The sequence below is a fragment of the Lichtheimia ornata genome (genome assembly GCF_029851405.1).
Source record: "Lichtheimia ornata isolate CBS 291.66 chromosome Unknown scaffold00001, whole genome shotgun sequence".
Taxonomy (NCBI): domain Eukaryota; kingdom Fungi; phylum Mucoromycota; class Mucoromycetes; order Mucorales; family Lichtheimiaceae; genus Lichtheimia; species Lichtheimia ornata.
This window is the reverse complement of record NW_026695321.1, coordinates 509,220-524,298: the sequence shown is the minus strand read 5'-3', so window position 1 is coordinate 524,298 and position 15,079 is coordinate 509,220. Positions and strand designations below refer to the sequence as shown.

Below are 15,079 nucleotides of genomic sequence, written 5' to 3'. Positions count from 1 at the left end.
AAATTTTTATTCCCCATCATGTAATATCCTAGCTAAAACAACGACCCAACCATGGATGAAGATAATCTGTATAGTAAGATGATCATGTTAGCACTTGCAGATCGATAGAGAAAAATTTTTCATCATATCGTTTATGTCATAGTAGCATCAGACAACCCACGCAAATATCCACATACTCGAGGATGGAGAGGGTTCGCCATCCAAGATACCCGAAGGCATCAAGAAATGGGTTCTCCATATGTTACCCCCGAATAAGACGTGCGTGGAACTCTCATCACGTGCAAATAAACGACCATGTTGTTGACACTTGCCTGTTTAGAAAAAGTGAAAGGAATGGGAAAAAGAAACGAAGAGTGTCGTGCCTCGAGATGCGCCTCTATAAATATTGGAGTGGGTGGGGGAGCCAGCTGAGTTAATAAGGGAATCCACTGGAAACACTCCTCTGACTTTTTGAGTCAAAGGGACTTCTTTCCTCTCCTCCTCCTCCTCGTCCCCCCCCCCCGACCAACCACCGCCACCCCACACTCAAACCTCTCTGCAACAACCCTGCGTACGACGCCAATGACAGACGCAGAAGCTGACGATGAAATCTATGTCGTGGAGCGGATCCTCAAGCATCATAAGAAGCGCAATCAACCTGTAAGGTTCATACACGATGCGATCAATAGCAGCTTGCTCACACAATGACCGCGTACAACGGCGTGTAGGGGTTAAAATATCTTATTCGTTGGAAAGGCTACTCGTCCGATAACGACACATGGGAAGATGAAGAAAACATGTAAATATACATTATGGATTGATAAGGGAATGTAGCTAATGTTTGTTGAATAGCTTGGATCCTGAGATCACAGACAATTATTGGAAGACGCGTGGTGGAGAGGAAGAACGCATTTTACAATCTGCCATTGGAACAAAACAACCTCATATGGTTCTCGATCACGAAAAGAAACGGGATGAAACTGTAAGTGGTATCCTACAAGGCGTTGGAGCAATCGCTCATGTGCTCTATGTAGGGATTCAGATACTTTATGCGATGGAAGGGACATCCAGCCAGGGCGGATAGTTGGGTTGATGAGAAGCTGTGAGTATACATCGGTGGGTGGGCAACAAGCATGACTAACACGTACCATTAAATAGGCTTGATTCCAAATACATTGACGACTATTGGGAGAAGCGTGGTGGAAAGCAACAAGCTCTTGCAAGTGATTCACATCCTGGAAAGAGGAAAATGGATACGAAGGAAGCACCCCATCACAGAATGTCTAGAAGGAAAAGCAACAATGATGAGCCATTGCTGATGTTGGATGTAACGCACAATGTCCGTAAGCACAAACATCGCCATAAAGTGACACAACAAACGCCAACAAGCAAATCGATATCGACTCCTCCATCATCACCACCATCGATCTTGAAACAACATACTCCAACAACCAAATCCATATCGACTCCATCATCTCCATCATCACCACCATCAACTGCTTCTGAATCACCACCGATCATGAAACAGAAAACTTCAACAAGCAATTCCAAATCGACTTCATCCTCATCAGCTGCTTCCAAACAACCATCGCAACCGAAGTCTATATTGAAGAAACGCATCAGCAGGAGGGATTTGGCATCAATAACAAGCGACTTGTCAACATTTGATTTTGATGCCTTGACGCTTTCACCAACACCGTCATCATCAACCACCCGACAACAGAAACCATCATCAACACCATCATCACCACCATCACCATCATCATCACATCCTCAGCAAGTGCCATATGTATCCTTCTCAGAACCTGTACAAGATCCAACACCATCATCATCCTCCAGTCAAACTCCTGAACCAGAAGCATTGGTGCCACGAGTAAAGCGCACGGTGGAATTCATAACGCCAACGTCAGCTTTAGTATCACCAAAGAATGATACGAGTCGTCATCATCACACACCATCCTCTTTTCCTCTTTCACTCAATCAGTCACTACAGCAACATGCAGAGCGAACAATACAATCGGATTTATTCAAGGGACAAGAAATTATCTTTGATCTCGATTTCAGGAGTGAATTGTCATACGATTGGGAAAATGAAATCAAGTGCGTGGAGACAGTGATAAAAAATGGAGCTTCACTTTATGCTATTGTGCGATGGAAGGACAATGCATTGGCCATGTATCCAACTCAGCTCATCCAACGAAGATGCCATATGAAGGTAAGCAGGACACAGAGGACGGGGGAGGGAAACATGCATAAACCATCGGATTTTGACACCTTTTCATTTTTACTCCGCTTTTGTAGCTGATTGCATTCTACGAAAGGATACTTGAAGTCTAGCATGTTACACAAGTCCATTTGCTATTAGTAATGTCTCCTTCACACACACACACACACACGCACCCCTCCACCACCATGCTTTTATATTTTCTCACAACACACGCATCTGTATCAGCTAGTACTTTTCGCTCTCTTTCCAAAAAGCAGGAGGCTAATACATACCAACATCTGCATCATGGACATTAAAAATCTCTTCAACGTCAAAGATAAAGGTACACAAGTCGACGTCTATTACTACTATGTTGCAATATGGCTCATGACGATGGGTTATTAGTGGTACTTGTAACTGGTGGTAGTCGTGGCATTGGAGAAATGATTGCTACGGTAAGATTTGTTATCATCCATCCATCGTAAGGTACATTCGTTGACTTTTGGACCATGTAAATATAGGGCTTTGTATCAGCTGGTGCCAAAGTTTACATCACAAGTCGCTCGGCAGATGCATGCGACAAGGTATGTTGACACCCATCTTCCCCCTCTCTCTATCTTTTCAGCATCCCTCATCATGTCATATCATGTTACAGGTTGCCAAGGCGCTCTCTGAGAAAGGACCTGGCCAATGTATTGCTATCCCAGCCAACTTGCAAAAATTGGATGAAGTCAAACGTCTTGTGGAAGAGTTAAGCAAAAGAGAGGATCGTAAGTGTTATGTAACCAATGGATGGATGATGTCGAATGGGGTATCTCATCATGCCTCATCCTCTATGTAGACCTCGATGTGCTTGTGAATAATGCAGGTGCCAATTGGGCCGAATCCTTCGACACTTACCCTGATCATGCATTTGACAAAGTCATCACTCTCAACTTGAAGCGTGTTTTTAGCCTCACACAAGCGTAAGCGCGTCTCTTCGTATGATTATGTAGTGCCATTTATTGACGACGTTTATCCTTTTGTAGTTGTTTCCCATTGCTCACAGCCAAATCAAGCTTGCAAAACCCTTCATCTGTCATCAACATTGGATCTGTGGATGGTTTTCGGGTATGTATAAAGTACGTGATAAAGGATCTCGTTCTCTAACGTGTGATCCCAACTAGTCTGCTCCTCAAGAAACCTTTGCTTACACGTCCGCCAAAGCAGGACTTCATCATCTTACACGGCATATGGCCGGCAAACTTGGCCATCGTGGATGTGTCTTCAATACAATTGCACCAGGTGCCTTCCAATCCAAAATGATGCGTGAGACGCTTGAGAAGTATGGTGACTCGATCCGTGCAAAGACACCTGTGGGCCGTATTGGATCTCCAGAAGACATTGCTGGTACCTGCATTTACCTCGCTTCGCGTGCTGGTCATTACACAAATGGTGCAACCATTGCCGTGGATGGCGGCGCTCTCTGTTTTGCAAAGATGTAATTGGGTGGTTTCATTATAAAAGCCAGCGTTATTGAGTCAACAACAAAAGACATTGCTGTTATCTTATATCATTTGTGGATTGGATTTATGGTCAAAGTTTCATCATGTCGCTTCAAAATCAACACACAAAGACGTAGAGTTCATGTACAATTCGGCAAGGTAGTACAGCATAAGTTGGCTCTTTAATTCCCCAATTTTCTCATGGATGAAAGGGATGACGGCCGTTTTTCTCAGGCAACTTTATGCATCGCACAGCGTATTTAAACTTGGGGGTATGGTGATGCTTGAACATCCTGAAAACAGGCTACATCATGAAAGACTTATTCAACGTGGAAAACAAGGTATGGGTGTATTGCGTATCCAAGGCAACTGTTGATTGACTACGATACGGAAAAGGTTGTCTTGGTAACCGGTGGATCTAGCGGAATTGGGGAGATGATCGCTACGGTATGTCCTTATTTCTAGTTTCGAAGGATCCATGCCAATGCTGATATTGGTTATATAGGGATACGTGGAAGCTGGCTCAAAGGTTTATATCACAAGTAGAAAGGCAAACGTGTGCGCAGAGGTATGAAATGGTGGAATAGGTTGTGTGATAACAAAAAAGGCACCAAGATTGACGAGTGATACAAGGTTGCATCCAAATTAAACATGCGAGGTCCTGGTCAATGTTTTGCTATCCCTGCAGATCTTCAAAAGCCTGACCATCTCAAAAGTCTTGTTGCCGATATCTCCCAACGCGAAGATCGTAGGTTTTGAATCAAGGAATTATTGTATACGATGCGTTAACAAAAATTTTATGCAGATCTTGACGTCCTTGTAAACTGTGCTGGCGCAGTGTGGAACGAAGGATTCGACACTTTTCCTGATGAGGCCTTTGAAAAGGTCATCAACTTGAATTTACGACGCGTGTTCCAATTGACCCAGTTGTAGGTGACAAGAGGTTGCCTTTTTGATCCATATTGTACTTATGCTTGCAGCAGATGCTTCCCATTATTGACAGCAAAGGCGTCCACTTCCAATCCCAGCAGCGTAATCAACATTGGATCGGTTAACGGATTTGGTGCAGTGGCCACCGAAACGTATTCCTATACAGCTGCCAAAGCTGGTTTGCATCACATGACACGACACATGGCTGGAAAACTTGGGCATAGAGGAGTACGTAGAGATTGACGATGTACATGACGCATGGACGCTTACACAAATAGTAATAGGTCACCTTTAACGTGGTTGCACCTGGTGCTTTTCAATCCAAAATTATGGCAGAAACACTGCAAAAGCATGGTAACAGGATTATGGCTGCAAATCCTATGGGCCGCATTGGTACAGCTGAAGACATTGCAGGCACTTGCATCTACCTATCATCTCGAGCGGGTCAACATACAAATGGGGCAGTGATTGCAGTGGATGGAGGATCTTCGTGGTACGCCTCTAAATGGTGAGGATAGATTCAAAGTTACACTTTACCCATTCTACCAACAAATACATGTGATTGAGCTCTACAGGTATATGCTATTATTGTTTTTTGGTGTTGGAGTAGGAGATGGATCTTCTCTAGCTCAATTTAAAATATACAAGAAGGGGAATGTGTGTGTGTACATTGGAGGAGAGAGAAACATGACAAGGATTTACAAGAAATGGGTATAACAACGTAATAATGGGATGAACGAGAGGTGTCAAATGATGTCATTGGAGCAAACATTGACACGATGTGGAATGAGAATCTTGTCGGACCTTTTTGCGTTGTCTTCTAGGCCATGGTTGAGGAGCACTATCGGATGATACCAAGCTAAACACGTCCGATTTGCGTCTCGCAGTGTTTTGCATGCTGTTAGCAGCCGTTGGACCTTCTTGTTCGCTTTGGACTCCTTGATCACTTTGTACCTCAGGTGATACTTCATATGGGAGGACGCTTTTTGTTCCCTTTCCTGAACCTTGATCTCTTCGCACATCGGGTGATCTTATTTCATATGGCAAACTACCACTGGACCTTCTTCTCGTAGGTGTATGTAAATGTGACGAGCCTTCATCTAAATCCATTAATAAACCCAAAACTTAGCGTATGCATGATTGCATATTTTAGCCGATCATGTACCTTGTTCCAAGCGTGTGTCTTGTTCACGATCGTCATCCTCATTTCCATCCTCCACGTGAACCGTAACACCCGAGTCATGGTTACAGCTCGATTCACGTTCTTCCCATTTTATGATATTCTCTTCAATAAACCGGGTACAGAACCGCATACCTATTGACACGATGCATTGGGTTAGTGCACATGGATGATTGACCTTATGCAAGGATGCATTCAACTGACCTGGTGCTACTTGAGCAACGGCTTTGTAAAGCTTGATGGCGATGTTGCGCTTAAACGTCAGCTGGAATTGCTCCAAGGTTACCTTGCCACGTTGATTGATTGGCAATCCTTCAAGGCCTAATTCATTTTCGAGGTCACCTTGTTGTGCGAATTCCTCAGCGAGTACTTCAGCCCAGCTTTTGGCAACTTCAAATGGCCGAGCCTATAACGTAACCAAAGGGCAATGAGTAATCAATATATCACGCTATCCCATTAACTTACACAATTGCCAATATCAGCACATTTGATCAATGCACCACATAATGTCAATCGTTCTCGATCACAAACTTCCTTATTGCTGATATCGATATCATCATTTTTCCATGCTTCAGCTTGCTCTTCTACACGTCGTACGTATTCATCGTGCATACTCATATCGGTTGCCAGTATGCTATGAATAACAACCTTGCGGAAATCTACAACATGCGATCCATGGTAAGTCACCATTCAAACATGTGTGCCACACGTGTGCTGTTATTCATCCCCTTTGTCTCCCCCCAAATCACCAACAATTACATGCATGATCAGGGCGATCTTTGATTTCCGTCAGCTTGCGAAAACAGCTATTGCTCAAGATATGGAAAAATGCCATTGAATGGAAGCTTTCAAGGACTGATCGGTCATTGTACAACACTGCCAAAGGCGTTGATGATTGGACCTATTGATGTACATTGTTGGCCATGCTGATTGATGTGTTGCAATAGTGGCGGTCTTACCATAAACGTATTGGTGACACCAGGATGACCGATATCGTGACCAAGGCTAGCCAGCAGGATAGCAAACACATCCAAAGGACGAAGCAAAGTTTGAAGACCAGGTGCATTATCGGGTCGTTGCAATGTTGGATCAGAATCAAAAAATGGATCAATTACACCACTCTTGCATAAAAAGAAGTAGGTTGATTGCAAGACGTCAACGGCATGACGAAAGTTGTGATAAGGATTTTCTTGGTGGTACGAGTTACACACGTCAAAGACAAACGTCAACATGTCGTCTGCAATGGGGGATCGATGTTAGTCAGCCACGTGGCCTTCTGTTGTCGCACGACATGCAAACGCACACTTATTTACCGTCGGAAACTCGATATTCGACAAGTTCGGGTAGCTCCAAAACCTGCTTGAGAATCACACATACGACTGCCACGAGGTCGTCGATGCTAAGATCCAACGATAAAAAGTCCCAGCTGCATACTTGGCGCTGAAGCTCATTGGTTTTGTCTCTGCCAATAACACATGAGCATCCCCAATCCATGCATTTCACACAATGTGATTACATACGTACCTCGACATGGGCAAAATGTTTGTGTGTGGCATACAGCCATGATGACAATAATAATTATACACCGTTTGCAGCAACCTAGTCGAACTTGTACAATGAGCATGTGGCTTTTTCCCCTTATCTCTTTTACCCCTTCCTTTATCATTTAATAAACTTACCAGCTTTCATTGAGAAAGACGCTCTTAAGCCTATCTTGAAAATGAGCCCAGACTTGGCCATCAAGGTATCCATTGGTTGAAGATGAGTCTGACGTCTGTAGCGGAGAACGTTGGTTGTGGTGAACGTATCGTGTCATTGGTGCTGGGAGATCAACCTGGTACCGGTATGCATTCTAAAAACCATGCAATCAGCGCCATGTCGCGTGATCGATTTGCGAATCTTCCCACCCCTTACCAAAAATAATGATTTGACCACCTCTTGTCGTATTGGCTTTACAATAAAATCGGCTGCCCCATTGTCTATGCATTCAATCATAAAATCGGGAGCATCTCTACAGGAACATACTATCACAAATGGCATTGTTGGTGTATACGTGCGATCATTGATAGCTCCCAAGAGATGCTTACCTATGGGAATGACATCGTGTAACGTTCGGTTTTTTAGTTGTCTTTTAATCTTTTGAAGAAGCTGTGCGCAATGTTGTTGATCGTTAATCTTCCGGTCGTGGGTATCAACATCGATGATGAGCAAGGTGGTTCGAGCATTCAAGTGTGGATGGTTGCGTAACATTTTCAAAGCATCATTGCCATCAGATGCCACTTGAACTAAGAGCATGCGGAAAGAACAACGTCAAACATACGTGTGTGCGTATGCCATAAAAGAGGATTCCTTGGACTTTACCTTCATTGTAGATCGCCTTACACATCGACACAGTGTCTTGGGATCGATTGGTGTCGCCCGTAACTAGGACGACAGAACACTGATTAGGGTGCATCGATGATGGCGGTTGACTTTAGAAAAAAAAGGAAGAGAAAGAAAAAAACGCACGATGTTGGAAGGTCCCAAAATTGTATGCGTGCGGTGTCGGAACAATAACGAGTTGGGCTGACATGACATGCCACACAACCAATAGTGTATGCATCATCTCGCTATCCCTCTACCACATCAATAGCACTGATGCATTGACCACCTTTTTAAATCCACTACCATCATTCGCCTGTCAAATTAATGATGACTTTGAACACCAGCATCATGCATTACACAAAATGTACTCTTTTGGTTTTCCGGTCATTGTCTGTGCACGCTGGGAACAATGTCCAATTACTTGACGATCACTCGTTTTGCACCAACACACCTTCTTAGAACCCTGATTTTAGCCAATCAGCAAATGTTCATTATGATGTTGGCATGGGATGTATGCGCAGGAATGACAGCAATGAGCGTAGGTTTGTCACACACACTCTATATACCAAATGAACCAAAAAGGCACGAGGTAGCTAAAAATTTCTCGCAATCGTTAATGGACATTGTTTCTTGCACAATGTCACAAGAGCCATAGCATTGGTAATTCATGGGTCAGCCCCTGGTATGTGACATTCTTTATTCATCATGCCTAGTGTTCACGAGCACCATCCATTTTCAATCCATGCGAAGTAACGTTCTTTTTGTGTCACATAAACGAGACTTTGTGCGAGGCCACCTATACACCCTCTTGTGTGACGCCACCTATACGTTGCACAGAGGTCTAAAACATACTTCCTTGTGGGAGGCCACCTATACTCCTTTAACAAAATTGGCTACTAAAACATGATACATTTGCCTTCGCCACAAGACCATGACAACCCCGCGGACCCAAACGAAACGTTATAGCCTTCTAACTAAGGTATAATTTGATATGACCGAAACCACGGACACGTTTTGAGCAAATTAAATACAAACAACGTAGGTCATTCTACCACCACCACCATCATCACAAAACATTGTTGTTCTATGAGCAACCATAACAGCCTTAACTCAAATGGCAACACAAGACACAATGTAACAGTTATCCATGGCCGAGATCCCGGAGTGAGATTTCATCTCGACACTGTGAAACACCTTATTGCCCAAGACATCCTTTACGCTTTTAGTACGGCAGCGTTCGGTACAGCACCGATGACGATATTTGCACTGGGCATGTGCAATTATAGTCCGCCGCCCGTTTGTTGCGTCATTGCAAATTAGATTCAGTAAAAATGAGCGGGGTATGGCAACGACACACAACAATGAAGCAAAACATCGGTATCGCTAGGTGATTGAATGGATGCAATTGCAAATGGTTACATGCATCATCTCGAACTTTCCCCCTAATAGATTGTGTGGAGCAATAAGAACCTCGACATCTATGCACATCACCACACATCTTGTGAAACAAATACATCCACCCGAAATGGGTAGAATTGTAACTGGATCAAAAACTCAATCGGTGCTCGCAAGAGGTTTAGCATATGCATGTGTATGGAAAACGCCTTTGTTGAGCTCCGGCTTTATTTACATGACTCATAGTATTTGCAATAGACATGCATTTGCCAAATGGTGATAAATCAAAGCGATAAATGATGGGAACCAGCAAAGTGGAAAGGTATAGATTAGGACGTATATAGTAGAAAAAGAACAAGGTAGACCCAGGCACCGGGATGGCTAGCCTAGCGCTGTTTTAGGTTTCACCAAGTAGTGTTGCTTGTGCTGCAGCCAGCGTGTGAACAGGGTGTTTGAAGGAAGGCTATATTTTTATCATATCGGAGATAGTACACACCCCTCCAACTTGTGAATATACACCTTCTGATATTTGAAGCGGAGTAAATCTCCATATCATGAAAAAGATATAAAAGCCTTGAAACGAGAGATTCACCAACTGTTTCTTTACCACACTTGTATCTAAACATGTCCTACCAACGCATCAACTTCGAAGACTTCAACGCCTCTCCTCTTTCCAAGTACACCGATCTTGCCAGCTCTGCTCTTGGTACCACCATCGTTGAGGTCACCAATGAGTTCTTTGCTCCCGCTACCAACATGATCAACCCCAAGCCCCCTGTTCATGCTCCCGGCAAGTTTGTTGGTAAGTTACCTTGTTGACTATTGCCATCTATGACACAACGCTGATGTATTCATCATTTCATAGCCACCGGTGCCTGGATGGATGGCTGGGAAACCAAGCGCCACAACCCCACCTACGACTGGTAAGTCATTGTAATGAATCATGGTATGCAAAAGGATTTCGATATTGATGGTGCATGTTTAGGGCTGTCCTTAAGCTTGGCTTCTCTGGTTCTTTCCGTGGTTTCGATATCGATACCCACTACTTCACTGGTAACCAAGCTCCTGCTGCCTCTGTTGAAGCTTGCTTCTGCCCCTGCGGTAACCTTGAGAAGGCTGAATGGAAGGAAATCCTCCCCAAGGTTGAGCTTCCTCCCTCTTGCCACAACGTCTTCGTCCTTGAAAAGGATACCGAAGTTTTCACTCACTTGCGTTTGAACAACATCCCTGATGGTGGTATCGCTCGTTTCCGTGCCTACGGTCAAGTTAACCCCATCTGGTCCGACAACAAGGAGTAAGTACAAAAGTTTGGGTAATGGATTATTAAGAGTGGATCATTAACAAGACGCGTGAATTTATAGTGAGGTCATTGATCTTGCCTTCGTTGGTAACGGTGGTCGTCGTGTCTTCTGCTCCAACGAACATTACACTCCCTCCAGCAACCTCTTGCTTCCTGGTCGTGGTGGTAACATGGGTGATGGTTGGGAAACCAAGCGTTCCCGCACTCCTGGTCACACCGATTACGCTATCATCAAGCTCGGTGATAAGGGTCACATTTTCAAGGCTGAGATTGATACCTCCCACTACTGTGGTAACTACCCCGCTCAAATCAAGCTTGAAGCTACCAACGTTGCCGATGAGGTCCCTGCTGACAACGCTGAGTGGACTACTATTGTTGAGCCTTCCACTGTTGGTGCTCACAGCCTCTTCTACTTCGACACTGCTCAACCCGAGAAGGTCTGGTCCCACGTCAAGTTCTCTCTCATCCCCGATGGTGGTGCTAAGCGTGTTCGTCTCTATGGTGTCCGTGAAGGTGGCAAGATTCCTCAACTTCCTATCCCCAACCCCGAAGCCCAAGTCCTCATTGACAACCTCGCTGAAGACTAAATTTCACATGGTCAACTTTATCGCTTTTTGATGCTCTCATCTTGATTCATGTGGTAAAATGTATATAACTAGTATACAAGAAAAGAGTTAAAAATATCCAAATCAAAAAAACTTAAATACATATACAATAAACATGCATATATTGTTTGCAATGTAAAACTAGACTATCCGATAATATCGCATGACAATGGTTGATGCAATGCAAAACACGAGTATTGAAAGCATGATCGACATAAACCAAGTAAGATCCTCCTATAATCAAACCGCTTGTATGTAAGCAATCCAAACCCATCAACAGCATCTCTTGATGTACTTGCCTGATATTGTCCTGGTACCAACACATTCATACCCCACAAACCTGTCACCAGATTCATCGGCACAAGTATACTTCCCAATGCAGTAAGCTTGGATAAGACATCATTCATCTCGTTGTTGGTCTGTGTCATCTCAATGGAAATCTGTGCCAGGTAATTGGAATGCGATCGAGATGAGATCTTTTCATAGTGATTCAATGCTTGCACCATGGTAATGATATGATCTGCCAATGTTGCCATGATACATCAGTACACCACGTTACCATGCAACGTATTGCGAAGGCGCTCACCTTGCACATCCCCAAGATAAAGTGCAACTTCATTACTCAATGCTGGTCGATTGCCATCCGTTTGCTTGATTTCCCCTCTTTTCGCCAAGGTTTTCACAACATCCACCTTGCCTGTCAATAGCCGTAGCAATCCCATCATTCGTTTTCGACAATAGCCTATCCTTCGCAACATATCCGATTGCTCCGATTCTTTGAGAATAAGCACCAGCTCGTCAATAGAATCAACTTCAAATTCAATGGCTCGAATCAAAGGGGCAAACGAGTCGGTGATATCATCCAGCAATCCATAACAAATCCAATCTAGATCACAATGCATCTAAATGAGATGCTGTACATCTTGTATATGCTCATACGGCTTACCAGGTGATACATCGATATAATCCTTAAGCATGCGTATACGCTTTCGAACATTGTGTGGATGGGGCATTGGTCGGAAGTGGAACTTGAATGCCAGCAGGTTAGTTTGCATGATATCCACACGTTCACACATCATCCACATACCGTGAGAACGCCTTCTTTCATAACAATGATATACAAGGCCAATGGTTGCAAGTAGTTGGGAGAGCTTTGGTCATGCTCAAAGCTTCGAAAGCAGATAAAGTAGTAATTCTTGAACACTTCACACTTTTCTCGTTGCTCTTCCATGCTGATATCCTCAACTGTCAATGGATGGATATGAAACGTCTATTGTTATTACACGTCAATAACCAATGATCAATCCATGTATGATGTTATTCCATCTTACTTTGCTCAATGTCTTCATTTCTGCATCTGTGGGTGATTCAATATCCAGCCAAAAGCAGCCTTTTTGTAAAAGGTCACCAAGTCGCTCGCCATTTGTGGGTATCTCTGGGATTGTGCGTACGTGGATGGAAGCAGGATTGGCAACCGAGAACAAAGTGATCCGACATGTATCAGAGTCTTCAGTGAAGGAATCATGCTGAAGAAAAAAGATGCGAGGTTAGATTAAGCTACCAATCATCATCATCCCCATCCTTACCTTCATTCTATCACCATAAAGACTATATCTTCTTGCTGCTGAGGATGTTCGTCTTCTTGCACGTGCTGGTCGCTGTTGTTGTGGTTGCTGTTGTTGCTGTTGTTGCAATGGCTGCATTGGATGGCTCTCAAAGCCATTCGACTCCTTTTTCTGTTCACTTTCGACATATTCATTCAATCCATCGTAATCGATTCCTTCCTCTGATTTGCTCTCGCTATTGGGTCTGAAGCACACATCTTCTTCAATGGATGGGCGTCGAGATGATGCGTTATCTGCAGAGTCGGAGGAATTGTACATCATGTTGGGTTGCATGCCGTAAATATCACTTGCTCGGCGCCTCATATCAATGGCTACTCGATCTTCATCATCCATAGCAGTAGGAGATAACGTGAATCGACGTTGTGTTGCAGGATCATACTAGATAGTGTCACATGTCCTTTAGTATCGCACAAAAGACGCGTCGTTGCGTTTTGACATATATACAACATACCTCCATGACGTCTTCATAATGGTGGGGCTGGCCAAAAAAGACATGCCGATGATCGTTGGATGGTGGATTAGCTGTAGTATGATTCAAAAGAGGCTCGCTCTCTTCTTCGATTGGAGTTGACATGAGGCGATGGCCTCGAGATGCGTGTTGAGTACGTCGTTTTGACTTGCCCATCGGGTATTCGGAAAGACAACCGTGGTCTTGCGTGTGATACCGGCTTGAAAACCATGCTCGGTTAATGAATAAATCGCTCACATCCCCTGTTTAATGCCATGCTGCTGCGACTGAAACGGTGACACAAACCACTTCCACACAATGCCTTACATTGAAAGACGTCATTAGTTTAACACTATGATACATGCGCCATAGTACAATTGAATGACTCAGTATCCTTTTATATAAGAAAACGAATGTATGATAGCAAATTCTTTTCATAACCCACTATAGGGATCTTGTTGTTGCCTTGCTACATTCCTTATCAATGCCTAAGGGACACGCACGAAGCTTTTTGGAAGCATACTCTCCATCACTCATTATTGCCTCATACATCAATAGCAAAAAACATGACCACTATGTATACCATATAATATAATCCAATTCCTTCCATTCCATGTACCAAACCAATATCCAGATCCATGCTCATAGACATTCATATGTATTATAGAAAGTTGCTACACGTAAATAAAGCTGTTTCTATACAATGGCTATCTGCTTTCCATGTAAAAAAAAGGCTGTAACGTATGGTGCTGCAAGTAGCTTGAGACAATGGAGTAAAGACAATGCTATAGCAGCTGCTGTGGCAGAGGGGTGTGTTGTAGTAGAGTGACAAGGTTGTAGATGCTGTTTGAAGCAAAGACCTCGCTAATAGCAACTGCTGGAAATGAATGCTGTTACGCTTGACCGTGGAAGAGAGACGTGCAAGAGCGTGTGTTGTATCAAGAGATTCGTGTGTTGTAGTAGAGTGACAAGAAGATTGTGTACACGCCATGGACTTGCCATTCAGTCAAATGCAATGGGATCAAGACAATTGTGGTTCGACATGGTAGGTTGAAGCAGGACAATCGTTCGCAGGTGGTAGTTGTACTTGAATGCACCAACAGTTGAGAATGGGAAGAAGAGCGAAAAGGCTGAAAGTGGAAGAAGTGGAAATTAACTCGATGTTTCTGTTGTTGGATGACCTTTCTTTGTTTGAGCATTATTCAGCCAAATCCTATTGGATCAAGAAAGTTGAAGGATGGAGATGCTGGGCGGGAGCAGGACAATCGTACACATGCATTGGTTTTGGGCAACAAAGGTGAATGGGAGGAATGGGCTGCTAGCTGGCAGTTTACAATTAACTTTGCAAAATGATTCTTCTGATACTGGATGATACTTCTGTGTTTGAGCGTTTTTCAGTCAAATCTCATCGGATCAAGAAAGTTGAATGATGGGCATGCTGGGCTGGAGCAGGACAATCGTTTGTGTGCATTGGATTGGGCAACAAAGGTGAATGGGAGGACTAAGGTTATTAGATGGCATTTTGAACTATTCCTAAATAGTGTACAAGAATCATGCATCGCC

At 43.7% G+C, this 15,079-nt stretch overlaps 6 protein-coding genes across 6 annotated transcripts; 4 read left to right on the top strand and 2 right to left on the bottom strand.

The window, feature by feature from the left end:
- Nucleotides 1–561: 561 nt before the first annotated feature.
- Nucleotides 562–2,316, top strand: O0I10_000189 (uncharacterized protein; the record flags this gene model as incomplete). Its single annotated transcript, XM_058480303.1, has 6 exons — nucleotides 562–639; nucleotides 708–778; nucleotides 832–961; nucleotides 1,014–1,081; nucleotides 1,138–2,194; nucleotides 2,281–2,316. 6 exons carry the CDS (start codon nucleotides 562–564, stop codon nucleotides 2,314–2,316), a joined length of 1,440 nt encoding a protein of 479 aa, XP_058348826.1.
- Nucleotides 2,317–2,491: 175 nt separating this feature from the next.
- On the top strand, nucleotides 2,492–3,669 carry O0I10_000188 (uncharacterized protein; the record flags this gene model as incomplete). The annotated part of the gene is made up of 7 exons (XM_058480302.1): nucleotides 2,492–2,528; nucleotides 2,591–2,640; nucleotides 2,707–2,769; nucleotides 2,841–2,955; nucleotides 3,027–3,150; nucleotides 3,214–3,295; nucleotides 3,352–3,669. The coding sequence occupies 7 exons, from the start codon at nucleotides 2,492–2,494 to the stop codon at nucleotides 3,667–3,669; spliced, it is 789 nt and encodes a 262-aa protein (XP_058348825.1).
- A 311-nt stretch (nucleotides 3,670–3,980) lies between these two features.
- Nucleotides 3,981–5,111, top strand: O0I10_000187 (uncharacterized protein; the record flags this gene model as incomplete). The annotated part of the gene is made up of 7 exons (XM_058480301.1): nucleotides 3,981–4,010; nucleotides 4,066–4,116; nucleotides 4,175–4,237; nucleotides 4,303–4,417; nucleotides 4,475–4,598; nucleotides 4,653–4,827; nucleotides 4,884–5,111. The coding sequence occupies 7 exons, from the start codon at nucleotides 3,981–3,983 to the stop codon at nucleotides 5,109–5,111; spliced, it is 786 nt and encodes a 261-aa protein (XP_058348824.1).
- A 244-nt stretch (nucleotides 5,112–5,355) lies between these two features.
- O0I10_000186 (uncharacterized protein) lies at nucleotides 5,356–8,234 on the bottom strand (the record flags this gene model as incomplete). Its single annotated transcript, XM_058480300.1, has 12 exons — nucleotides 5,356–5,699; nucleotides 5,765–5,914; nucleotides 5,984–6,185; nucleotides 6,245–6,438; nucleotides 6,539–6,680; nucleotides 6,739–7,016; nucleotides 7,093–7,241; nucleotides 7,304–7,378; nucleotides 7,459–7,631; nucleotides 7,694–7,803; nucleotides 7,867–8,064; nucleotides 8,141–8,234. The coding sequence occupies 12 exons, from the start codon at nucleotides 8,232–8,234 to the stop codon at nucleotides 5,356–5,358; spliced, it is 2,109 nt and encodes a 702-aa protein (XP_058348823.1).
- A 1,928-nt stretch (nucleotides 8,235–10,162) lies between these two features.
- Nucleotides 10,163–11,425, top strand: O0I10_000185 (allantoicase; the record flags this gene model as incomplete). Its single annotated transcript, XM_058480299.1, has 4 exons — nucleotides 10,163–10,340; nucleotides 10,404–10,461; nucleotides 10,524–10,832; nucleotides 10,900–11,425. The coding sequence occupies 4 exons, from the start codon at nucleotides 10,163–10,165 to the stop codon at nucleotides 11,423–11,425; spliced, it is 1,071 nt and encodes a 356-aa protein (XP_058348822.1).
- Nucleotides 11,426–11,584: 159 nt separating this feature from the next.
- On the bottom strand, nucleotides 11,585–13,693 carry O0I10_000184 (uncharacterized protein; the record flags this gene model as incomplete). Its single annotated transcript, XM_058480298.1, has 8 exons — nucleotides 11,585–11,677; nucleotides 11,743–11,963; nucleotides 12,030–12,329; nucleotides 12,390–12,471; nucleotides 12,531–12,713; nucleotides 12,775–12,969; nucleotides 13,030–13,446; nucleotides 13,520–13,693. 8 exons carry the CDS (start codon nucleotides 13,691–13,693, stop codon nucleotides 11,585–11,587), a joined length of 1,665 nt encoding a protein of 554 aa, XP_058348821.1.
- Nucleotides 13,694–15,079: the final 1,386 nt, after the last annotated feature.